At 38.8% G+C, this 27,522-nt stretch overlaps 1 protein-coding gene across 1 annotated transcript in view; it reads right to left on the bottom strand.

Annotated features, from left to right (window-relative positions):
* Nucleotides 1-27,522, bottom strand: part of LOC124596716 (ATP-dependent zinc metalloprotease YME1L-like) — a 168,381-nt gene that overhangs the window by 47,115 nt on the left and 93,744 nt on the right. Inside the window, exon 10 of the mRNA XM_047135891.1 lies at nucleotides 19,286-19,511. Within this exon, the coding sequence (XP_046991847.1) occupies nucleotides 19,286-19,511 (226 nt within the window). The remainder of the gene's footprint in view (nucleotides 1-19,285; nucleotides 19,512-27,522) is intronic.

The raw sequence follows: 27,522 nt of genomic DNA, 5'->3' as shown, positions 1-27,522 counted from the left end.
TCGTGTTTTTACGGAACAATATTTAGGTTGCCATAGTGCTGCACTGTGAGGAAATGTCACTGTGGCACTGTCACGTGCTTGCTATACATTTTTCGCAGTTTAATCAAGGACAAAAAATCGAGTATGAGTCACTTGTTTACGCCACCACCCCCAACACTACCTGACCTGCTACATGTGATTGTTGCACTTTTGTATTAATGCAGTGCATTACAAATATAATTAATTTGTATTAATTGCGTATTCTGTATATATCTATGTAATATTGAGTAACAGATGGCATTATAATAGTGAATTTTTTTCCTTTAATGTCGTTTCACTCTCCTGCCCCATGGGGGCAGGGGTGGGCTGACAGTGGCACTATTTGCCACTCTTCAGCCAAGAGACTACATAAAATACCACAGGAGAACATTACATATATAAAATGCAGGGATAAAATATGAAATGTATAGATGAGAGGGGGGAAGCAATTGGGATTAAACTACAAAAAAAGGGGTAACTGGACAAGGCACGTTTACACAAAATCCATGTAGCCTACAGTTGAAATGGCACTTGATGAAGACATGGCACATAAATAACAGTGGCACAAATAGCACAATTAAAAGAGCACATAAATAACAGTGGCACAAATAGCACAATTAAAAGAGGCATTCACAGTATGGGGCGACGACACTGAACGCACACTGTGGTTACGTTCATACAAGGTGAGCACCAAAACACAACAAAGTAACTGCAGCAAAATTTGAAGGGCCTACCAAGGAATGGGAGGTCAGAGAGGGGAGAGAGAGGCAAGAGAGAAAGGGGGGGTGTTAATGGAGGAGGGCGAGCAGGAAGGGGGGGGGGGGAGGGGTGGAGTCAGCAGCATAACAAGGGGCAGGAGATGGGGAGGGAGTGGAAAGGAGAAGTGAGAAGGACAGGAGGGAGGAAACAGCAGAGGGGGAGGGGAAGCAGAGGGAGCCCAAGGGAGGAGGGGAGGGGAAGAGGAGGATCAGAGTGTGTGAAGCACATCATCCAGGAGGGGGAGAGGCTGGAAGATCCTTTGTGAGACAAGGTGAAGGGTGTGGAGATGGAGAGAGGGTGAGGCACATCAGTAAAGGCGTAGCAGCAGGCGGGGAATGGAGAGGACAGGAGGCACCAGGAATGAGGGGGATCGAGGCAGCAGTTGGTGTAGAGGATACATACATGTTTAAGGAAAAGGAGGAAATGTGGGAGGGGAATGAGGTCATAGAGGATCTTCATGGGGGACGGGAGACGGATATGGAAAATGAAGTGGAGCACATAGTGTTCAGATTTGGAGGCCTTTATAGAGTTTAGGAGGGGCAAATATCCAGGCAACACTGGCATAATGAAGAGTGGGATGGATCAAGGATTTGTAGGTGCGAAGGATGGTGGAAGGGTGGAGTCCCCATGTCTAGCCAGACAAGAGTTTCAGGAGGCAGGCTCTACTGTGGGTTTTGCATTGGATGGTAAGGAGATGGGGAGACCAGGTGAGGTGATGATCAAGGATAAGGCCAAGATATTTCATGGTGGGGGTAAGTTGGATAGGATGGCCATAGATGGTGAGGTAGAAATCATGAAGCCGGAAGGAGGTGGTGGTACATCCTATAAGGATTGCCTGTGTTGTGGAATGATTGATTCAAAGGAGCCATTGGTTGCACCAAGTGGTAAACTGTTTTAGGTGGATTTGGAGGGAGTGCTGGGACCACTGGAGGGTAGAATAGAGGACAAGGAAGGTGGTGTCATCAGCATATTGAAGTGGATAGATGAGTGGGAGTGGTTTGGTCACATCAGTGGTTTACAGGAGATATAGGAGAGGAAAAAGATGGAGCACTGGGGCACACCTGTGGTTGGGTAGTGAATCATCTAACAACTTTGGAGAAGGTGAAAGGGAGTTTAAAATTATGTACTTGAGAGGTGTGAAAGAGGAAAAAGAGATCTTGAAAATTTGCAAAGATATCCACAGGTATCAAAATCATTATCAAAACTGGAAGTTGGTTATGACGATATTGGTTAAGAAAGGAGGAAAAAAGACAGAACAGTATTACAAGGTGCATAAGTGTATTTTATTCAGGAGACATAAGACTGACTCAGAGGATTGGAAACTATGTTGGCCGGAACAATGCATTGATACTTTAATTACTTACACATGAGAGTTTTGGTCATTGTGCATCAACCAAATGCACACAAAAGATTCAGGAAAACATCTATTTTTATAAAATAGGAAGGAGAGTCAAGAAGGAGATTGCCAGCCATGACAGATGGCAAAGAGTAAAGGTAAGTAACCAAACAAATAGAGGCCAAATGCCAAACATAATGCCTGATAGTAACCCTGATCTCATGTCTGTTGATGTTTACGGACCTTAACCTACATCTACGAATGGACTTTGTTATGTTTTTGTGGTGGCTGATGTATTTTCGATGTTTATAAGGGTGTTTCCTCTGAAGAAAGTTACTAGTAAGCAAATCATCATTAAGTTTGAAAACACATATTTTCATCAGGAGGGTATTCCTAAAACAATTTCATGGTTCCCAGTTTACATCACAAGCTTGGAAAGATTTTGTTGATCATGCAAAAATAAGGCATATTCGGAGTTTGGTGTACCATCCTTTGAGTAATCCTGCAAAAACATGTATTAGAGAGATTGGAAGTCTTTTTAAAACATATTGTAGTAAGAATCATACCAGTTGGATAGATTATGTCAGTGATTTTGAGGATATTATGAACAGCTTACAACATTCTTCAAGAGGTTTTTCGCCATTTGAAATCATGTTTAATCGCAGACCAGTGAACTTTTTTTCTGAAAATATTGAGTTTCCACCATTTAAAATTCTGTCACCACAAGAGAGGGAAGAACGTGTTAGGGAGATGATGATAAAACAGGGGAATGGGAGAAAGCAGAGACATGCTGGTAAATGTAAATTTTCTAAGTTTGAGGTAGAAGAGCTTGTGTTGGTGAAAGCCAAAGAGAAATCTAAATTGTTAACATATGAGATAAAGAAATTTTTCGATATTTTTATTAGACCATTCAAAATTCATGAAAATGCACATCCCAGTGCATACAGACTTGTGTATCCAAAGTCTAAGAAGTTGTTTGGATTGTGCAATATCACTGAACTGAGAGCTTTTAGACATGATTCATAACTATCTAAATTTTGTTAGTTTGTTCTTTTTCCATTAGCATGAATTTAGCATGTAAGATAATGTAGTTTTTAAAGTTCTGCCTTATCAATTGACTGAGTTAAAATCTGTGATACACTATATAGTTATGTTCTGTAAGAGATATGTGCTTTAGAATTTGATACACATATGCCACGAGACTAAATGAGTAGATCCTGTTTCAATTTTGGAATGGGACAACGTTCATAATTTGTAATGCAAAAATTAGGAGTAGTATCTCAGCATATCTGTGTGTATTACCTGATTAGTCCATTTTTATTGCATTTAACTCTGTTTATTAATATTTCAAATGTGAACACCTTTTAATTTCACCTGACATAAATCCCATATAAATGATTTTGAAAAGTTACTTAGGAGAACACATCTCGTGTGATGTGAAGGAGGTATTGAACAGCATCTTTAGTACATAAAACAATGTTTCAGGATTTCAGTCAACTTGCAAGAGATCATGGGTGCTGGGTAACATACTTGAGCATCTATTGACTGCATCTGCAATGTGACTAATATATGTGAACTGTTAGCCAGGACTGCTAAAGATAGTGTTATTCAGCATAAATGCATGTTCTTTTAGTAGGGGGATTGACTTTCCAATACATTATGTGACTTTGAATCAGTATGTATTTTTTTATTGTACATGAATCTTTTAGGTTTCTGTGTACGTGGGTTAGTTTGTTTGAACAATAAGCAAATAGAGTTTAAGACTGGTATAAACAATATAATGAGGTGTACACATGTTCGCTTTCATACTCTGATTTTGGTTCTCAAGTAACTTTGTCGTATTTTGGTGCTCTCTTTGTATGTAACATAAGCACAGTGTGTGTTCAGTGTCATTATCCCATACTGTGAATGCCTCTTTTAACTGTGCTAGTCGCACCACCAGTATTTATGTGCTATGTCTTCATCAAGTGCCATTTTAACTGTACGTGGATTTTATGTAAATGTGCCTCATCCAACTACCCGCATTCTCCAAGGTAATAGAATGCATCAAGTACCAACAATTATCATCTCACTTTGAGAATCTAGGAATAATTAATGCTACACAATACGGGTTTAGGAAGAATCTGTCGACCATTGATGCAATCAACACGGTAGTCAGTTACATCCTCAAAGTTTTTGAGAACAGAGGTTTTGCACATGTCTCATTCTGTGACCTAAGCAATGCCTTCGACTGTGTTGAGCACATGCCACTACTAGAGAAACTAGAATTCTACGGTATCAAAGGAAACAGTCTCAAGACTATTAAAAGCTTACCTCAACAACCGTAAACAGGTAGTTTGTGTTGGTAAGGAAATGTCAAACATAGAAAATGTTAAAGTAGGTGTGCCTCAGGGATCTGTACTGGGCCCCTTCCTGTTTCTGATAATGATCAATGACCTCCCCTTGTTTATTAGATCCGCCACTGTATTGTATGCAGATGATACGACTTTTCTTCATAGCAGTAACAATCTTAATGATCTTAAAACCTGTGTTGAAAATACACTCACTCATGCAGCATATTGGTTCAGAGCAAGTGGTTTCCTGCTAAATGAAAATAAAACTCAGCAGATAATCTTCACTCTAAGAGACAAGCCACTATCTGATGACCCTAGTTCTGTTAAATTCCTGGGAATTTATTTAGACGAAAAGTTATCCTGGGGCCAACATGTAAACTATATTAGTAGTAAGCTATCTAGAGTAATTTATTTATTAAGACAACTCAGAAATTGTGTACCTGAAACATACATCAGATCGTTTTATTTTGCATTTTTCTAAAGTATAATATCCTATGGCATTATCTTGTGGGGTAACTGTAGTCATATACATGACATCCTATTATTGCAGAAGAAAGCCATTAGGATAATTACAAATTCTTCACATAAGGCTCACTGCAAACCCTTATTTATTAAACAAAAAATTATGATGGTAATAAACCTCTATCTATACAATGTCTTAATCTTTACGAAGAAGAACCTACAAGATGTGAAACGTAGAGAAAATGTACATTGTTACAACACAAGAAGCATCAAACACATATACATGCCTTACCATAGATTATCAAAATCAATAAATAGCTATGAAGTCACAGGGCACAAACTATTTAATAAGCTGCCACATGCTATACAGGATCTTCCTGAACATACATTCAAAGAAAGACTGCATGAATGGTTTGTTGTCCACCTGTTCTATGATATCAATGAATTCTTCAACTGTAAAACGCAGTAATCCAACAGATGACCCACTGTACATTTATTGTAATGTAAGGTAAAATATTTCAGTAGTCAATACGTTATCACAATGTATTATAAATTGTATCTTCATTTGACACTGTCAATTGCTGTAATGGCCTAAAGACAATAAAATCTTTATTATTATTATTATTATTACCCATTTTTTGTATATTTTAACGCCAATTGCTTCCTCCTTCTCATGTCTTACATTTCATCTTTAATCCTCATATTTTATATATGTAATTTCCTCCTGTGTCATTTTATGTAATCTCTCGGCTGAAGAGCGGCAAATTGTGCCGCTGCCCCATGGGGGCAGGGGAATAAAACAACTACAAAGGGAAATTTTTTGCTCAGAAATGTGTATCTTAGTTTGCAAAATGATTGTTGCATCACTGCAGGACATAATGCAAGAGTATAATATCTTTCATCCCAATATAGTTTTCATCTACACTGCAATAAGCTGTGAAATGACTGAGCAAACAAAAATTGTCGTAATGTGTTGTGATCCATTTCTGCTGGCTTTGCTGCAGTTTACTGGTTTTAGTGTATTTTTCATAATTTTTTATGGAAGTGTGGTTGCAATCATTAATGCAGTTTTCCAGGTTTGTGATTACATTTGAAAATGATGATTCAGTGGCTGTAATCTTTTAAAACTTTTATTTTTTTATTGTCTGTGGCTTGACAAGTTTGTAGTGTCAAATTTAGTTTTAAATTTCATTCAGTCACGCTCCTTGACGACAGATGTGTTGGAAAAAAAGAAATGATGGTTGGTCATGCTTATTCAAATTCAGTATGAGCACATATACTTTGTAGTTGGGCTCTTGGACATTTTGTCTTCATAGGAATAAGTGACAATGACAGACTGGATCAGCACCTTGAAGAAGCATCTACCTCAACAAGTCCCTTGGAAGACCTAGATCATGAAACTATGAAGGAAGCAGATGTTTGCACAGAGACTAGAAGAGTTAGAGATAAATAGTCCCAATGCAAATTGTGGATTCTCTGCTTCAACATGACTATTCTGATGAAGCAATTCATTCAGCCTGAGAGGTGCAGTGACTGGGAACTGCAGCTCACCACTATTATTAAGAAAATACTACCCTATTTTCATGTCATTGTGTGTTTTCTGTATGCTAAATCTGCACAGTTCTATTTACAAGGCATGGTGGGTCTTGCAAATAAAATATCTGCAGAAGACTATACATGGTTTGCACTCAATGGGTTGTTTACTATCAGAAGTTCTGCTAAGTTTTGGAGTAGGTTATGGTGTGATATGATGATTGAGCAGTTCCTAATGTGCTTGTTTAAAAATACTTGAGGGCTCAGTCACAGTCACGGCATTTCGGACAGTACTCTAAGTAGATGGGTTCTGACGATGCCTAGTATTACTAAAGTGATCCAGCAGGCTAAAAGGTTTTGTGGGGCTTCACTCACTACATCAGAGCAACATGCTGATGTGAGGCATGCTAGAGTGCAGTGTGACAATGCAGATCTTCAGACGTTTTTCGATGGGTTCAATCCCATGACCTTTTACTTGTTACTAATTTTGTTATGTGCATCAGTACAAGAATCATCAGAGATGAGGCTTTGAAATTGGCAGTTCCTCAATGCTCTACCTGGTTGGTCAACCTTTGACAACATCAAGTTTGTCTGGAAAAAATGAGTAATGAGTAATAATTCAAATCTAAGGTAACCAATGATGCAGGGGATGTACAGGTGAACCCTAAAATCATATTCCACTGGATAGCACTCCTCAAGAAATCTGATGAATAGCTTAACGAATTCTTTCATTATGTGATGGCACCCAATCCTCTCTCTCTGTTTGATGCAGTTGGAATGGGGGAGACTCCCAATTCAGTGTTACAGAACCTGTTGACACCACCGGATGAGGTAAACCTGGAAGGAGCAGCTTTTGTCATCAGTGATCAATCTCTTCTCCACTGGGTTTTGTGGAAGAATGGTGAAACATTCCAATTAATCCAAACTAAATATGCTGGCTACCTACAAAGAAACTACAAGCGAGATGTGACAAGTCTGGTGTTTGGTGGCTACCCAGGATCATCAAATATGCTGAGCACATCTTCCGAAGCAAAAGACACACTACTCCTCAGGTCACCTTCATCAAGTTAATGGTGTTGACTAAGACTCAGGAGCAATTCCTTACCAATGACAGAAATAAAGCATGTCTAGCTTGCTTACTGAGATGCTTGAAGTTGAAGGCTTCTCAGTAAAGCAAGCTAATGAAGGTGCAGACCACCTGATTGTTGCCATGGCCTTAGAGTTATCACTGGAGTATGAGAAGGTTGTGGTAGTTGTTGAGGATATGGACCCTCTCATCACGCTCAATGCCCTACCCACACCATCAGCAAATATACCTCAAAACCTGGAAGAGGAATGACCCTACAAAAGTAGTTGGTCACAACAACTTCAAACTGGCAGACATCAAATGGCCACTCATATTTCTCCACACCATAAGTGGATGTGACACAACGTCAACGCTCTTTTAATTCAGGGCAAAAATAAAGTGGTCAAGCTGCTGGTCAAAAATAAATTTCTTCTGGAATAAATCAAATTTTTCTTTGAGCATAACACTCAAGCTGAAGCTTTTATTTATTTATTTATTCTTTGCCCATGGACACCAGCTGAAAATCCAGCTATTGCCAAAGCTGGCCTATGATTTTTAACAATGCTCTGTAGAGGTAGGGCAGGGGATACTTTAGATAAATGGCAATTCAACTTGTTTTCTTCATAAAATCTGAATTCAACCAGGCAACCTGCCAGGTTTCAGAGTTTGGTCGTGACCCCATTCTTACCTCCAAGGCACCAGAACCACAGTCTCTTCTGTCCACAACGTTTTGCAAATGCAGTAAGGGTTGTGCAGGTTGTTGTGGGTGTTGTAAGGCTGGGATAATGTGCTCAATGATTTGTGCCAATTGCACGGGGAACTCCTGCACCTACTTCCTCCAACCAGATGAAATTGATGAACCAGAAGTTGATGAACGTCTAGGTTGCATATATAGGGTGATGAAACTTACAGACTTTGAGGAGCCAGGTGAGATCAGAAATTACAGACTCTGAGGATATGAGTGGCCCAATTACAGTCGAACATCGATGTATGTAAAATTTGTGTACCTAACTATTTGCTATCCCATTTCCTCTTCATACCTTTAACTACACTACTGGCCATTAAAATTGCTACACCACAAAGATGACATGCTACAGAAGCGAAATTTAACCGACAGGAAGAAGATGTTGCGATACGCAAATGATTAGCTTTTCAGAGCATTCACACAAGGTTGGCGCCGGTGGCGACACCTACAACGTGTTGTTATGAGGAAAGTTTCCAACCGATTTCTCATACACAAACAGCAGTTGACTGGCATTACCTGGTGAAACGTTGTCGTGATGCCTCATGTAAGGAGGAGAAATGCGTATCATCACGTTTCCGACTTTGATAAAGGTCGGATTGTAGCCTATCGCGATTGCAGTTTATCGTATCACAACACTGCTGCTCGCATTGGTCGAGATCCAATGTCTGTTAGCAGAATATGGAATCAGTGGGTTCAGGAGGATAATACCGAATGCCGTGCTCGATCCCAACCGTATCAAGGCCATTATTACGGCCAGAGGTGGTTGTTCTGGATACTGATTTCTCAGGATCTATGCACCCAAATTGCGTGAAAATGTAATCACATGTCAGTTCTAGTATAATATATTTGTCCAATGAATACCCATTTATCATCTGCATTTCTTTTTGGTGTAGCAATTTTAATAGCTAGTAGTGTATAATTCTCGTTATTATGAAACATAATCAGCACTAATTGATTTCAAGACTTGTGTCTCCTATCCTGTCTCCATCTTCAGATCAGTTGAATGGCTTTCACCATATCCCATACTAAACCAGTTTTTAATATTATCTTTTTATATTTTCTGCAAGTTTAATATTTTATTGTATTACTATATTTACTAAGTACCAGATAGCACAATGGAATGCTGTAGTACTAAATTTAACACAGTGCAAATAGTACTTATTGAACTGTGTTCTAAACAGTCTCCATTGATGATGAAAAATGGTCCAAATTTAAGGTGAAGCTGTAAAGGAACAGGTGGTCCAAAAAATTTACTTTTGGTCTCATTGAACACAGAATTTATTCCTCTATAACTTTTTTAGGGACTGTTTTATTGACTGATGGGTTAGTTTAAATGATATTATGAAAAGGCAGAAGTTAAAATGAAATTTTTTTGTAAACATATAAAATTTGTCCAGTTTTGAAGAGTACTAGTATGGTCCAAAAAATATGCATCTGGACTCATTTAATGCAGAATTTAATGCCCTACAACTTTTAATAGAACCATATTTTCAATATTCTGAGTCTTTTATGAGATCTAACCATAAAACTGCAAAAATGCCACTTTTGGGTGTACAATGCTCTCAGTGTGTGTCCATGAAAACTACAATTTTCAAGTTCGTCCAGATGATTTATTGGCAGCTCTCTTGCCATGGGCATTTAGAGTGTCATTTCCATTGAATGCTTTAATTGCACTGAGCATGACCATGATATAAAGCAGGCTGTTAATACTGTTGACACTGGTTCTGGGCAGGCAATGGAGAGTAGGCGTTTTAATGTAGTGTTGAGTGAATAAATTCATTTATTTAAAGCTGCTGTAAATGTAAAGCTGAGATCATTCATGCAGTTATTTATGACCTCATGTGATATAAGTACTGGCTTGTTCAATCCACAGAGTTAATACTATTCACACAACAAGGGTAGCAATATAGAGAGCAGAGTTTGCTTTCTTCCTCATTTTGCACATCTTATGAAGAATCTACTTGGTGCTTGGAATAAACAGCTGAAACACTATTGTTGTAGGTGAAAATTATTCTGGTGATTTGACGCAAATGAGTATCATCTTAGGAATTAGTATCTGCAACATCCCCCCACTATGAAAGTTTTTCTTTACAGTCCACACTGGGGAAAGTATAGGTCAGCCTTTTGGCTTAGCTGGAGTGGGAGCATCATGTGACAAAAGCTGAATAGAAGTTACACATAGTTTGCAATGAGTAAGTTGTCTGCAACTGCTGCCATAAGCAAAGTAGCTGAGTGTCTTCAGTATTGTTTGTACTTCCATGTAAAGTTTCTGCATGAAACCAAGCTAACATGAGGTTATTTAAATAAAAATGTTTGTTTATTTGATTTGTGATACACATGTCTCCTAGAGCGATGATTTCTCCTGGGAGTGCACTGTGACAATATTATTGTTACAAATGTGTTCCTTTTCAGCAGTCATCGATAAAATGTAGGACTGCATTGTTACCTGACACTTTGTTTATTTGATTTGTGATGTGTCTGTTTCATAAAGCAGTCACTCAGCCTGAGCACACAAATAACATAGTGATGTGTTCACAAAATAAAAAATTATTCCATGATGATAAACTTATATGCCACGGTTCCTGTTCTTTTACCTCATTGGATGGATAATTTTTATTTTAGCCACTGAATAACCTGAAACAGCTTATGTCACTCATTTATTTGCTAAGCTGAGGTTTGAAAGCTCATCAACAGAGTAGAATGATGAAACAGAAGTTGCCTGACTTATTCCTGAATATGAATTCACCATTTCTTTACCTCTTTAACTGAAGTTGAGAATTTTGGTTCAAAAGTATTTAATAGTTCTCTGTTTCATCACAGATTTTTAAATTCAGTGTGAATGTCATTCTGTTATCTCGTGTCATGAAAGTGAACTTGTGCAGTGTTTCAATTAGAGAGCAGGCATATTTTGAACAAATTGCTTGAGAGAAATCATGTCTTGGGAAGCAGTGGAAAATATTCCCAATGGCCTAAAAAGTTTGCAACAAGAGGTTTTTAGTCTGTGGCATATAATGAAGAAGATTCACAATGGAAATGGAGCCAAGCTCAAACTTTTTATGGCCTTCCAGTTTGTAGACTAAGTAATGATCCAGAAAGTTAGTAGCATCTACTCTCTGTAACTGCTGTTTATTTGTTACTGTAAATTTTCTGAGTGATTAAGATCACACTGAAACTGACTACAGATGATCTTGCTTTGGTTGTGGCACTAAACCATTTCTGGACCTTGAAAAAAAGTTTTTGGTGTTTGTAACAGGCATATTTTCCAGATACATTCTGGTGTTGTCTAGCAGTATCATGACTTTACATTAATAGTTCATGAATTTGGGCAGTTTATTAATGTAAATCAGAAACAATAAATGATCTAGAAAAGAAGTCTGATGGCCAATTGTATAAACATCACTGACTGGAAATCAATTTTGATCTTAGATCAGAAATTTAACTCTGTTCAGGAATCCATTCTGTTCTGTAACACTAAATTTGAATCCAGTGTATGAAGCCCAGTTTTGATCTAAAATAGCACAAAATGTGCTTGGCAACACCACTTAAGTAGCTACTGACATGTTTATCATGCTCTGACTGCACATATTAATTGTACATCATTGCTAGACGGTATTTACAATCGAAGGTGTTGTGTGTTAAAGAAACAGGGAAGTAAGTAGACAAAGGGGCTATTTTCAAATTTCTCCCCGGCTGAAATAGATTTATTGATGGAAATCCCACTGGGTCAGTATAAAGACACAGCAAAAGGCAAAAAACTGATATTCACTACAGCCAACAGAGAAAAGGAGAGGAAAGAAGGTGCTGTTGAGTTTAATTCACAGATCATTGGGACAAATCACAGCTGGGAAAATCTGAAGATGTGTTATAACAGTATTAAGAAAAGGACAAAAAAAGCCTTCCTGCATTTAAAAATTGTAGCATGCTAAGGTTGACAAACATCTATATCACATGTCACTAAAAGACATTTGGTTTTAAGAATATATTGACTGAACTGAAATCCTTCACATCTGTGGATGTCATCTTAGGTGACTGTAATTTACAACTGTTTGCCAGTGTGTACATTATGTGAACTGACAAAGCCCTTTACAATCGAAGGTGTTAACAATTAACTGTTATTGTAAAATGTTCAGCACTATCAGTCTTCAGACTATTTGATTTGGACTGCCACAGCTTCCTCTCCTTTGCCAACAACTTAATTATGAAGTAGCGTTTGCACCTTATCTCCTCAATTATTTGCTGGATGTATTCCAATCTCTGTATGCCCTCAATGGCTCCCTCTAGCAAAATGGAAGTTACTGCTTGTCTTAACATGTCCTATCATTCTGTCCCTCCTTCTTGTATTATCCATAAATGTTCCTTTCCTCCCCAATTCTGTGGAAAATCAACTCACTTCTTGTCAGTCCACTTAAGTTTCAACATCTTTCTGTAGCACCATATCCCAAATATTTGATCCTTTCCTTTTCCAGTTTACCATCAGTCTATAGTTCACTTCTATACAATGCTGTGCTCCAATTACAGGGCGACTCAAATGTCCTGCAACATTTGAAAATTCAGTACTTCAAATGGCTCTGAGCACTATGGGACTCAACATCTGAGGTCATCAGTCCCCAGTTCAGTACTTCCCAGAATAATGTAGGCTGAGAGGTAAAAACTGAAACAGACGCTAGAAATGACATAGAGTTTTATTGAAACCACAAAATTGTAAAAAAAGGACCAACACATTGGGTTTAATAAGATATGAAAGCAATAATTAGCATAACAATTGATTTTTAGCAAAGGCAATATTCTTTATAAAAATGCTCAGCATGTCAGCCATCATTCATCAGAACACCAGTAGTCGCGGGACAATGTTGTGAACAGCACTGTACAGCATATCAGCAGATATGGTGAGAAACTGCTGTCAGATGCTGTCTTTTAGCATTCTTAATGAGGTAGGAAATGAGACTGACAAGAATTGCAAAATGGTTAAGCAGGAATGTCTAGAGGACAAATGTAAGGAGTTAGAAGTTATAAGCATATATCACTAGAGGAAAGAGACATATGACATACAGGAAAACTGAAGAGAGCTTTGGAGAAACAAGAAGCAGCTATATGAATATCAAGCACTCAGACTGAAAACCAGTCCTAAGCAAAGAAGGGAAAGCAAAAACATGGGAGTATATAGAGGGTCTATATGAGTGAGATGAACTTATTACAGAAATTGAAGAGGATGTAGGTGAAGGTAAGGTGGAACATATGATACTGTGAAAAGAATTTGACAGAGCACTGAAAGACTGAAGTCCAAACACAAGATTCTGGGAGTAGACAACATTCCATCAGAATTGCTGACAGATTCGAAGAGCCAGCCATAACAAAACCCTTCCATCTAGTGCAAAATACCCCCAGACTTCAAGAAGGATGTAACAATTCCCATTCCAAAGAAAGCAGATGCTGACAGTTGAGAGTATTACTGAACTACTAGTTTAGCAAGTCATAGTTGCAAAATACTAATGCAAATTTATTTATAGAAGACTGGAAAAAACTGATAGAAGCAGACCTTAGGGAAGATCAGTTTGGATTCCAGAGATGTGGGAACACACAAGTCAATACTGACCCTAGGTAGGTTAAGGAAAGGCAAACCTACATTTGTAGCATTTGCAGACATAGAGAAAGCTTTTGACAGTGTTGATTGGAATACTCTCTTTGAAACTCTGAAGGTAGAAGGGGTAAAATAAAGGGAGCACAAGGCTATGTACAAAGTGTACAGAAACCAGATGGCAGTTAAGGGCCAAGGGGCATGAAAGGGAAGCAATGGTTGAGAAGGAAGTGAGACAGGCTTGTGGCCTATCATCCTTGTTATACAATCTGTGCATTAAGCAAGCAGTAAAGTAAATCAAGAAAAAATGTAGTAGGAATCAAAATTCAGTAAGAAGAAATAAAAACTTTGAGGTTTGTCAATGATACTGTCATTCTGCCAGAGACAGCAAAGGACTTGGAAGAGCAGTTGAATGGAATGGACAATGTCTTGAAAGGAAGATATAAGATAAATGTCAACAAAAGTAAAACAATGATAATGGAATGCAGTCTAATTAAATCGGTTGATGCTGATGGGGTTACATAGCAAACAAGACCTGAAAGTTGCAGATTAGTTTTGCTGTTAGGACAACAGTACATCTGATGGCCAAATTACATGGAATATAAAATATACACTGACAGTGGCAAGGAAAACATTTCTAAAGAAGATTTTGTTAACACTGAATATTGATTAAAGCATTAGGAAGTTTTTTCTGAAAGTATTTGTATGGGTGTGAAACATGAAGTTTAAACAAGAAGGGAATAGAAGCTATTGAAATGTGATGCTGCAGAACAATGCTAATCATTAGATGGGTAGGTCATGTAACTAATGAGGAAGTACAGAAAAGAGCTGGTGAGAAAAGAAATTTGTGGCACAACCTGACTAGAAGAAGGGTTAGGTTGTTAGAACACATTCTGAGATGTCAATGGATCATCAATTTAGTATTGGCGGGCAGTGTTGAGAGGTAAAAATTATAGATGGAGACCAAGAGATGACTACAGTAAACAGATTCAGAAGGAGATACACTGAAGCACCAAAGAAACTGTTACAGGGATGCATATTGAAATGCAGAGATATGTAAATAAGCAGAATATGGCACTGTGGTCAGCAACACCTATATAAGACAAGTGTCTGGTGCAGTTGTTAGATCAGTTACTACTGCTACAGTGGCAGGTTATCAAGATTTAAGTGAGTATGAACGTGGTGTTATAGTCAGTGCACAAGCAATGAGACACAGCATCTCCAAGGTAGTGATGAAGTGGGGATTTCTCTGTACAACCATTTCATGAGTGTGTGCCATGAATATCAAGAGTCTGGTAAAACATCAAATCTCCATCACTGCTGCAGCTGGAAAAAAATCCTGAAGATCAGGACCAATGACAACAGAAGAGAATCATTGAATGTGACAGAAGTGCAACCCTTCCTCAAATTGCTGCAGATTTCAATGCTGGGCCATCAACAAGGGTCAGCATGTAAACCATGCACAAAGCTTTGTGCCTCACTTGGGCCTGTCAATACCAACATTGCACTGATGATGACTGAAAACATTCAAATAAAACCTGGTCAGTGTGTCTACCTTTGCCTTTCACGTAAGGCAAACTGCGGGTATGGTGGCGCCATCTACTGGTAGAGATGTTGTGCACCATTTGATGTTGCATAGTGCCAGCGTGGTTTCACACTGAAGAGAAGGTGGTCACAAAAGTTATCGTCCACTATCGAACATGCTTGTCGAGTTCCTGGAATGGGGAACCACCATCAATGCCCAGTGTTATCAAGCCACTTTACAGAACCTTAAATGAGCCATCAAGTCGAAACGCCAAGGCATGTTGTCAATTGGCATTATCCTCCTGCACAACAATGCCCATCCACACACAGCCAGTGTGGTGAAGACGACATTGCAGCAGTTACAATGGGAAATGCTGGAACATCCACAGTACAGTACTGACCTTTCACTGTGTGGCCTTCATGTGTTTGTCTCCCTAAAAGAAGCTATTCATGGACATTGATTTGAAATGGATGATGAAGTGTGTGACTGGGTCCAGGCCTGGATCTGACAGCAGCCTACTACCTTCTTCAAGGATGGAATTGACTGGCTAGTATCGCAATGGGATAAATGTGCCAACAGTTTTGGTGACTATTTTTGAGTATGTGTACTGTATATCACTACATTTTTGAGTTAATAAAATCATTACCATTACTTTACACTAATGACAGGGTTTCATTTGAATGCCCATTATACCTAGTCGGATGAGTCTCATTTCAGATTGTATCGAGCAGATAGAAATGTATGGGTATGGAGACAACCTCACGAATCCATGGATCCTGCCTGTCAGCAGGGGACTGTTCAAGCTAGTGGAGGCTCTGTGATGGTGTGGGGCATGTGCACTTTGAGTGATATGAGACCCCTGATATGTCTTGAAATGACTCTGACAGATGACATGTATGTGAGCATCCTGTCTGATCACCTGCATACATTCATGTCCATTGTGCATTCCAATGGACTTGAGCGATTCCAGTAGGACATTGCAACACCCCACACATCCAGAATTGCTACAGAGTGGCTCTAGGAACACACCTCTGAGTTTAAACAGTTCCGCTGGTCACCAAACTCCCCAGACATGAACGTTATTGAGCATATCTGGGATGCCTTGCAACTTGCTGTTCAGAAGAGATCTCCACCCCCACGTACTCTTAAGGATTTATGGAGCCCTGCAGAATTCATGGTGTCAGTTCCCTCCAGCATTACTTCAGACACTAGTTGAGTCCATGCCACGTCATGTTGCAGCACTTCTCCATGCTCGCAGGAACCCTACATGATATCAGGCAGGTGTACCAGTTTCCTTGGGTCTTCAGTGTATGTTGCAATGGTTATCAGAGATGAAGAGGCTTGTACAGGATAGAGCAACATGAAAAGCTTCACCAAACAAGTCATTCAAACTGAAGACCATAGCAACAAAATCAACAATAACAACACTAACATCAGATGACTGCAATAGTCTTGAGACTTCAGCTAATCCCACAACCAATAATCACACAAACTGAGGTTGGGAGATCTGAGAGGCCAACCATGATAGTCATGGCTGCTAAGCATGTGATCCTTACCAAACGATGTGCGCATGAGATCTTTTGCACATGGAGCAATGTGGGGTGGAGTGACATCCTGTATAAAAGTCATAACTTCCAACAAGTGTTTATCAGCCAGGATAGGGATGATCTCACTCCCCTGATATGTCTGACAGGTGACACGTATGTGAGCATCCTGTCTGATCACCTGCATATATTCATGTCCATTGTGCATTCCAATGGACCTGAGCTCATTTTATACATGTTTCTCATGTGGCATCACTCATGTGTTGCTGTCTAGCACCATTTGTTAGCCAGTTTTTGCACTTACTTTTGTTTTCAAGCATATTTATCAATTTTTACCTCTCTGCCTACATTATTTGATGAATTAGTGCATTTTCAAATGTTAAAGGACTTTTGAGTTGCATTGTATACATTATCAGAAATTTTATCCCACATTGAGGCCTATGTTTGTTATTAGTAGAATTCTTTTAGCGAAGAATGTCCTCTCTGCGTGTCCTGGTCTGCTTCTTATATTCTCCTTGCTTCATCCATCATGTATTTATTTATTTCCTAGGTAGCAGAATTCCTCATTCTGTCTTTCTATCTACTATGCAAATTCTATTTGATGTTGAGTTCACCACTAATCTCATTTTTGTTACTCCTCATTACTTTTGTCATTCTTTGGTTGACTTCTGATATGTCTTCTGTGCTCAGTAAAGTTAATTTTGTTCAGCACATCATATAATTCTTTCTTATGATTGCTGAAGATAACAATGTCATCAGTTAATCTTATCACTGGCATCCTTTTATCCTAAATCTTAATCTCATTCCTAAAACTTTATTTTATTTCTGTTATTGTTTCATCAACAAACAGGGTGAACAACAGTGGAGAAAGACAACGTCCCTGCCTTGCACCAATTTTAATCAGATCACTTCTCTCTCAGTCTATCATTCTTGTATGTTACTCATTGTTACCTATAGCTTATGCCTGCATCCTGCACAGTTTTACATTGTCTAACACATGTTTAGTCAATAATTCCTTTGAAAGAAAGTTTATTTTTCATAATTAGTGTCTAAATTACAAAGCACAACATCGTAACTGCCTCCCTAGTTGTTTTAACTGTCCTTAAGTTACACTGATTGTTATCTGACAAATCCTCAATTTTCGTTTCCATTATTCTGCGTATTATTCTTGTCATCAGCTTGAACTCACGATCTATTAATCTGACCGTATGACAGTTCTCACATTTATCTGCATCTGATATCTTCTGGATTGTGTGGATCTCTTGAAAGTCACGCAACATGTTTCCGGTCTTGCTGATTCCACAATCTAACTTTTATAACTATTTGGGTACTGATGTGTTGGTAAATGTGCCAACACCTTGTAGATAGAGGCGGCCTAAATGCACGCTATCTAAGGCAGACGGGCGTGAATTCTGGAACAGGATAAGTAGTGAATTCTCATAAGAAAAGTATGCAGCTCCTCGAATACTTATCTTTTATTTATCCTTGTTGTATACATCGTTCTTCTTGTTGGCATTTCATACGATAACTATCAAACTATGTAAGGCTAATAGCGCCTTGCTAGGTCGTAGACATGGACTTAGCTGAAGGCTATTCTAACTGTCTCTCGGCAAATGAGAGGAAGGCTTTGTCAGTGTAGTCGCTAGCAAAGTCGTCGTACAACTCGGGCGAGTGCTATTCCGTATCTCGAGACCTGCCTTGTGGCAGCGCTCGGTCTGCGATCACACAGTGGCGACACGCGGGTCCGACATGTACTAAATGGACCGCGGCCGATTTAAGCTACCACCTAGCAAGTGTGGTGTCTGGCGGTGACACCACAGGTACGACATCCCAAAATGATTTATTCACTAGAATGTTATCTATCCTTCCTGTCTCATTTGCTTCTTCTAAACCTCTGCAACACTCAAGACTCCAATATTGTATCCTGTTAAGTCTGCCCAACAGACATTAATTTGTTCTTATATTATGTGAACAGTCAGTTCCTTCCCCTCATACAGGCCCTCGGTGTACTCTTTTCACCTATCCACTCTCTCCTTTATTTTGAACTATGGATTTCCTTTGTAGTCTTGACACCCTTATGTCTTGATCATATAATATTACTGGCTCATTAGACAATTTGCTAAAATTATATTTCAACAGTAGGAAGCAGGAGGTAATTTTGGACTGCAAAATCGAAGCCCCAGCGGAATAAGACTAGGGATTACTTGTACTGGAGTCCCTCAGGTTTTTTTTCTGGGTCACTTATTATTTCTGATTTACACCAAAAAGCTGCCCACACTCATGGACAATTACTATATATTTACAATTTTTCACATTTTCTTGTGCACCAAAGAGGAGGGGGAAGATGAGGCTAGGCGTGATTGGGGGAGAAAATATTGTACATGCTTACCCATAAGAACTTTGTCCCTTTCATCTTCAAGGTGCTTCATAGAAACAGAATCATCACCATCAATAGCAGCTCTAATTGCTGCTTGGTTCACCATACTTTCGAGGTCTGCTCCTGTGAAACCAGTAGTACACCGTGCTAACATTTCAACATCAACATCCCTGCTAAGTATACGGCCCAAGTATAAGCCAAGGATTTCCTTACGTCCCACATAATCAGGCACAGGTACCTGAAAACAAAACAATGTTCTACTTCAAAAAATATGCACTTTCAAAGTCCAAGAATTCATAATGGTAGCAATGTTTTACATGTTCCAGTTACCTGCCTTTATTTTTGCTGTTTATGTGGACAATATGTTATAGATTTCAGAATTATGTATTCCATCTTCAGACATTCATACAACTGTGTAATCAAACAACTACTGAATAGAGTAAGTAAGCCAAAAAGAGTACATATAGAAGATGTATCGTGTAAGCCCACTTTGTATGCATATAGGTAGAAAAAAAAAAAAAAAAAACCAACAGATATATTGATGGTGAGATATATATGTCTGTCTGGCAACCTACAATGTTACAAAACAAATAAGTCAAGTCACTACAAAACACTGTATTAATCTTGGGATATGCATATCTGTCTATTTTATTCTTTACTCGCATGCAAATTAAGGCTCGCACTACTCTTCCATAACAGAATTCATACATTAATTAGTATCTACCTATAATTACAGTGGCCTTCCAGAATTTATCTTCTTTGTGTGTGCTGTTTGATTTGTTCACTGTGTTCTACATTTGGTTGATTGCACTGTCATATAGTAATACTTGCCTTTATACAATTTGATCTAATTTGTGTAATGGTTTGAATGAATTGTGCATTATGATAGTTTGACATTAGAAAATAGCAGGCCACTCATTTTGACAAAGACCTTGGCTGAGAATGAGCCCTGAAGGCCAGTTACAAATGCAGAAATCTAAATTTCAGGCAGTGAGGTGTGACAGGCATCCTATCAATTAAAATCTACTTCCACATCCACATGATTACTCTGCAATTCACAATTAAGTACCTGGCAGAAGGTTCATCAAACCACCTTCAAGCTACGTCTATATCCTTCCACTCTTGAACAGCATGCAGGAGAAATGAAGAGTTAACTCTTTCTGAGAGCTCTGCTTTGGCTAATTTTATTGTGAAGATCATTTCTCAGTATGTAGATGGGCACCAAAAAAACATTTTCACACTCTGAGGAGAAAGATAGTGACTGAAATTTCATGAGAAGGTCCTGCCACAATGAAAAATGCCTATGTTTCAATGATTGCCATTTGTTATCATATCCGGGGCATCTCACCTCATGATGATACAAAATGAGCTGCTCTTTTCTGAACTTTTTTGAGTTCTCCGCAATCCTATCTGATGCAGATTCACAATGCACAGCAATAATCCAGAAGAGAGTGGACAAGTGTAATGTAAGAAGTCTCTTTAGAATACCTTTTACCAGAATAATTTACATAGATCAACAATATAAGAAAAAGATAGATTGCTTCTCAACATAAAGATGACATGTTGAGTTGCAGACAGGCACAATGAAAAGAAAGTTACACATTTAGCTTTCAGCCAAAGCCTTCTTCAGGAAAGGAAACACACATATTCTTCCACACAAGCAAGCACACCTCACACGCACTTGGCCACAACCTCCAGCAGCTCAGACTGGTTTCTGGAATCAATTTGGGAATAACATGAATAGAGAATTATTTTGGAATCAGTCAGCAAAAATTCGTAAAACTTTATACCAAAACTGATGGAATGACACGAAAAAGAATATGAGTGAAAAGCATATAATCAACAGTAACTTGTTTTGTATTTGGACTATGTCAAAATTTAGAACTAGTGAAGTAGATCCTGATGTTTCTGTAAACTTAATAAAAAATAAAAGAGAAGTAAAGAAAATTTAAAGCCCATATTTTAGGGAGGAGATTATTGAAAATTTTCATTGTTGGACTAAAAGTGGTGCAGCAGGAACTGAAGGGAGAGAGAAAGATCATGTAGATTCACAACTGGGAAAATTATTTAATGAAGAAGGGTGTGATGTAGTGGTAGACAACAGTAATTTGCAGAATGCTGATAACCTGGTGTATAGAGGGGAACAAGGTGAAAATAATGCTGAAATAGAAAATAGTGAAGAGAGTATTATGGGAAGTAATTGTGAGAATGTTGAAGTTAATATTGGTACTTACATTGAAATATGGCAAGTATGTTTGAATTTATGTCATGATGATGGCGATAAGATGAGAAGGGTGAGAAAATGGAAAATATGATTACTTGGGGAATTGTATTAGAAAAGAAGCTATTGCCTGGTGGTGTTTGTCAGACACAAGTCATGAGGGTAGTAGAAAATGAGAATCAAGACCTGAGACACAGTAGCAAACATAATTAAAACTTGTATTCAAACTTGTGGGAGAAAATAAAAAAAAAAATGGACTGAGTAAGAAATGGGGAAATACTAGTGGTTTGTTTATTGTTCAACCTATCATAAGAGAGAAACAGTTAAGTTAGGAATTAATATGTCCAAATATTAGAGCCAAAAGAAAAAAAAGGGGAAGAAAAATGTTTACATGACACAGGAAGATACAGTATACATGTTTTTAAGAAGGAAGTAGTGGTAAGAGAATTGCAAAAATTAAAAAATGGAGATGCGATAAGTATCCAAGTTTCAGAAACCTGACAAAGAATAAAGAACTTCAAATTAGTACCAAAATGCAGCATATGTAACAGAGTGTGCCTTTATTTCAATCATGGTTCTAAAATGTGGAGATTTCTTTATTTATTGACATTTATATTGCTTCTTTTGAAATTCTAGAGAATCCTCACCCAAATACACATAGACTGGTTTATCCAAAATCTAAAACATTATTTGGACTATGTAATATCACTGCTGGGTAATATGGGAAGATTTCAGTTAGATTACATCATGGTCAGACAGAGATTCTGAAATTAGATATTGGATTATAAGGCATACCATGAACAGATATAGACCCAGATCATAATACAGCAGTGATGAAGGCTGAAGTTTAAGAGCTTAGTCAGGAAGAATCAATATGCGCAGATGTGAGGTACGGAAGTACTAAGGAATGATGAGATACTCTTGAAGTTCTCTAAGGCTAGAGATGCAGCAATATGGAATATTGCAGTAGGCATTAAAATTGAAGAGGCATGGACATCTCTCAAAAGGGCAATCATAGATATTGGAAGGAAAAATATAGGCACAGAGAATGTATGACAGAACTGCCAGCAAATATTAATATCTTTGCTTTTTTGTACTTCGTTTCACTTACTTTGGTTGTTGACTAGTTGGCGTGAGACTTTGGTTATGACTGTTACCGTGATTGTCGAAAACTATTTCTTAGTGTTTTGATTTATCTTGTGCCAATAAAAATATTACATAGTAAAAGTAAATGGTGTTTTCTGTGTTATAAGTATAACACGCGCCATACTGGTGACCTCCGATGCGCAACATACGTCTGATTCGACAATGTGGCCGTTTACATCGACATCACCACATCACTCACCTTCCGCTCCTTTCGGACTACAACATGATACTAATGGTGCCTCTACACTGCCTTTCCATGGTTTCCTACGCACAACGCCACCAACAACTGGGATCAGACCATGCAGCGAGCCTTCGACTCGCTTAAGCACGCCTTGGTGAACGCTATTACCCTGTCTCACCCTCACCCTGATGCCTCCCTGACAATAACCACAGATGCTAGCGATAATGCCATTGGCGCAGTTTTGCAACAGACCCTACCAACAGGTACTACACCCCTGCGTTTCTTTTCAAAAAAGCTCACCGAAACGCAAAGAAAGTGGTCCGCATTTGATCGTGAACTTTACGCCATTTATGAGGCCGTAAAGTACTTTCGTACAGATATTGAAGCCCGACTTGTGACAGTTTACACAAATCACAAGCCCCTTGTCGAGGCGCTCCGCAAACCAGCATTAGATGTACTACCCAGAAGGTTTCACCATATGGATTTGGTATTACAATATGTTTCAGACTTTCAATATATCAGGGGTAATGACAATGTTGCAGCAGACTACCTGTCACACCTGTCCTCCCTGAAGACAGTTATTGATCCTCACCGCTTACACAAGCTCCAGCCATCCGACCCAGAGATACAGCACCTTCTCTCTGACTCTGATACTTCCTTACAAATTGCTCTACTTCCCTTCCCTAATGCCGGCCGGTGTGGCCGTGCGGTCTAGGCGCTTCAGTCTGGAACCGCGTGACCGCTCCGGTCGCAGGTTTGAATCCTGCCTCGGGCATGGATGTGTGTGATGTCCTTAGGTTAGTTAGGTTTAAGTAGTTCTAAGTTCTAGGGGACTAATGACCACAGATGTTAAGTCCCATAGTGCTCAGAGCCATTTGAACCAACCTTCCCTAATGATGATTGCTCTTTGTATTGTGACATTAAAACAGGGCATCCTCGTCCTATAGTCCCTAAAGCTCTTAGGAAAGACGTTTTCGACACAATCCACAATCTCGCTCACCCGAGCATTCGCGCGACTACGCGCCTCATTACAGAGAGATACGTTTGGCCTAATGTAAAAAGAGATTGTAATCGGTGGGCGAGAGCATGCATGCCTTGACAGAGAGCCAAAACACACAAACATGCTAAGCCCCCATTAGGCAAATTTACTGTGCCCTCAGGCAGATTCCATCATGTCCATTTGGACATTGTCGGTCCATTACCGATATCTAACAACTTCCGTTACTTACTGACCATGATAGATCATACCACACGTTGGGCCGAGGCTATCCCCATCGCGGACATTACGGCTGACACTGTAGCTAACGCTTTTGTCCACCATTGGCTTTCTCGTTTTGGTTGCCCTACTTCACTTACCACAGACCAGGGGAGACAGTTTGAATCTAATCTGTTTAATCACCTCTGTCAACAGTGTGGTATCAACAAATTCAGTACTACAGCCTATCACCCGCAATCTAACAGCCTAATAGAACGATGGCACTGTACCCTGAAGGTTGCTCTCATGTGTCATTCTTCTTCTTGGACTGAGGCACTCCCCTGGCTCCTTTTAGGTTTGAGGACGGTTTTCAAAGAAGATCTTAAAGCGTCAGTTGCTGAGATGGTATACGGAGAAAACCTCGCACTTCCAGTGGATTTTCTTGATGATCCTCCTCTACTTCCCGAGGATCAACTTCCCGAGTTGGTACGACAGGTTCGACAGCACATCACCAAGTTACGTTTTCCGCAACCTCGATCGCATGCTACCCCTCCGGTTTTCATTCACCCACACCTCAGTTCTTGAAACTATGTGATGCTTAGAGAAGATGCCGTGCGTCCACCCCTTGCTCCACCCTACACTGGCCCATACTGGGTCCTGTCACGCCAGAAAATACTTATACGATCCTCTTTAAGAACAAACCATCTGTCGTGTCCACTGAGCGCTTGAAACCAGCATGGATCCTTAATGACACCGACATACACGATAATGAATTTGTTTTGCCGGAAACTTCAGAGGTTTGTCCTCTCCCTTCTCCACAAGCTAATCAAACACTCTCTGCAAGTCAAGGCCCCCCCCTCTTCTATACTTCACACCTCCGAGTGCCAGCAGTAATGAACTAGTGTTTCAAGTGAACTTGAGTGACTATGATGTGGACTCTATAAAAATACAACTTGTGGACACTTTTCTTTTTTCATTTGAAATTCAAAACAATTCTGTGCCATCTGACCAGAAAGTGTAACCCCCCCCCCTTCTCCTTCGTCTTCCCCGAATCCTCCTACCCCTATTGCTATCACCCGTGCTGGCCGCACCGTACGGCCACCTCTCAGACTTCAAGATTACGTCATGCCTTAAATGTTTACCTTCCCTTTATCACTTACTCCTCATCACTGCTCCTATGTACTCTGCGCTCCTCAGGGAGGGGGGAGGGGCGCTCTGTGGCAGAACCGCCAGCAAATAATAATATCTTTGCTTTTTTGTACTTCGTTTCACTTACTTTGGTTGTTGACTAGTTGGTGTGAGACTTTCGTTATGACTGTTACAGTGATTGTCGAAAACTATTTCTTAGTGTTTTGATTTATCATATGCCAATAAAAATATTACATAGTGAAAGTAAATGGTGTTTTCTGTGTTATAAGCATAACACGCGCCGTAAGTGTAACTGCGAAGAAACCATGGGCAATGGATGAAATACTTCAGTTGCTCAATAAAAGAAGAAAGAACAAAAATGTTCAAGGAAATTCAGGGATACAGAAATACAAGTTGCTGAGGAATGAAATAAACAGGAGGTGCAGAGAAGCTAATATGAAATGGCTGTACGAAAAATATGAAGATATCGAAAAAGAAATGATTGTTGGAAAGATTGACTCAGCATACAGGAAAGTCAAAACAACCTTTGGTGAAATTAAAAGCAAGGGTTGTAACGTTATGAGTGCAAAGAGTACATTGAAGGCCTCTATGAAGGGGAAGATTTGTCTAATCACATTAGCAACAGGAGTCAATTTAGAAGAGACAGGGGATCCAGTATTAGAATCATAAGTTAAGAGAGCCTTGGAAGACTTAAGATCAAATAAGGCAGAAGGGATAGATAACATTCCATCAAAATTTCTAAAATCACTGGGGGAAGTGGTAACAAAATGACTATTCACATTGGTGTGTAGAATGTATGAGTCTGGAAACATACCACATGACTTTCGTAAAAATATCATCCACACAATTCCGAAGACTGCAAGAGTTGACAAATGTGAGAATTATCACACAATCAGCTTAATAGCACATGCATCCAAGTTGCTGATTAGAATAATAGACAGAAGACTGGAAAAGAAAATTGAGGATGTGTTAGATGATGATCTGTTTGGCTTTAGGTAAGGGAGACAATTCTGACTTTGCAGTTCATAACGGAAGCAAGACTAAAGAAAAATCAAGAACCGTTCATAGGATTTGTCGACTTGGAAAAAGTGTTCGACAATGTAAAATGGTGCAAGATGTTCAAAATTCTGAGAAAAATAGGGGCAAACAATAGGGAGAGATGGGTAATATACATTATGTGCAAGAGCCAACAGGGATGACCAAGAACAAAATACTCAGATTGTTCGATCTGTACATCAAAGCAGCAATGATGGAAATAAAAGAACGCCTCAGGAGTGGAATCAAAATTCTAGGTGAAAGGATATCAATGACACAATTCACTGATGACATTGCTATTCTGAGTGAAACTGAAGAAGAATTACATGATGTGCTGTATGGAATAAGTTGTCTAATGACTACAGAATACGGACTGAGAGTTCGTCGAACAAAGATGAAAATAATGAGAAGTAGCAGAAATGAGAACATTGAGAAACTTAGCACCAGGATTGATGGTCATGAAGTAGATGAAATAAAGGAATTCTGCTACATAGGCAACAAAATAACCAGTGATGGAAGGAGCAAGAAGAACATCAAAAGCAAGCTAGAGAGAAATTTCTGAGAACATACTTTTGGAGTATAGCATTGTATGGAAGTGAAACATGGACTTTGTGAAAACGAGACCAGAAGAAAATCAAAGCATTTGAGATGTGGTGTTACAGACGAATGTTGAAAATCAGGTGGACTGATAAGGTAAGGAATGAGGATGTTCAATGCAGAATCGGAGGGGAAAGGAATATGTGGAAATGATTAAAAAAAAAAAGTATCGCTGAATTAAAACTTCATAGATATGATACATGAAAACTACATTTTTGTCAAGTTTAAGAAATTTTTCAAAATTTTCTTATCGAAATGGCTAAATGTAACAACATATTACTACATCTTTTGGCCTGATATTTGCAAAATATTTGTACTTCCTATTATCTGAATACAGTGTAACTTTTTAGGTTGATTATTCATGAAAACTGTGGTACTGTTAAACTGTAATTCAAAAAGTTCAATAATCTTTCAGGTGAATATTTATTACATTTTCAGAAATTATTTTGTAACCCAGTTGACTGTAACTATGCTTCCATATTCATTGATGTGGTGTCAAGATTACACCAATGTTATAGAAAAAAGCCAAATGATCAGACACTAATGTTATAAAAATTTTACTTTTACTGTGTAGAACTACCACGTATCACATGGTGCCTCAAACAATTTGCATTAGCACTATATAATATTTGTTTATATCATTTAAATTGCAACACATATAATTTACATTTCCCACACTGGCCAAAAGGAAAAATATTTTTTTTTACATTCTAAATATACGTTTT

The sequence above is a fragment of the Schistocerca americana genome, chromosome 1, assembly GCF_021461395.2.
Source record: "Schistocerca americana isolate TAMUIC-IGC-003095 chromosome 1, iqSchAmer2.1, whole genome shotgun sequence".
NCBI lineage: Eukaryota > Metazoa > Arthropoda > Insecta > Orthoptera > Acrididae > Schistocerca > Schistocerca americana.
The sequence above is the reverse complement of the archived record's forward strand: the minus strand, read 5'-3'. Positions and strand labels throughout refer to the sequence as shown.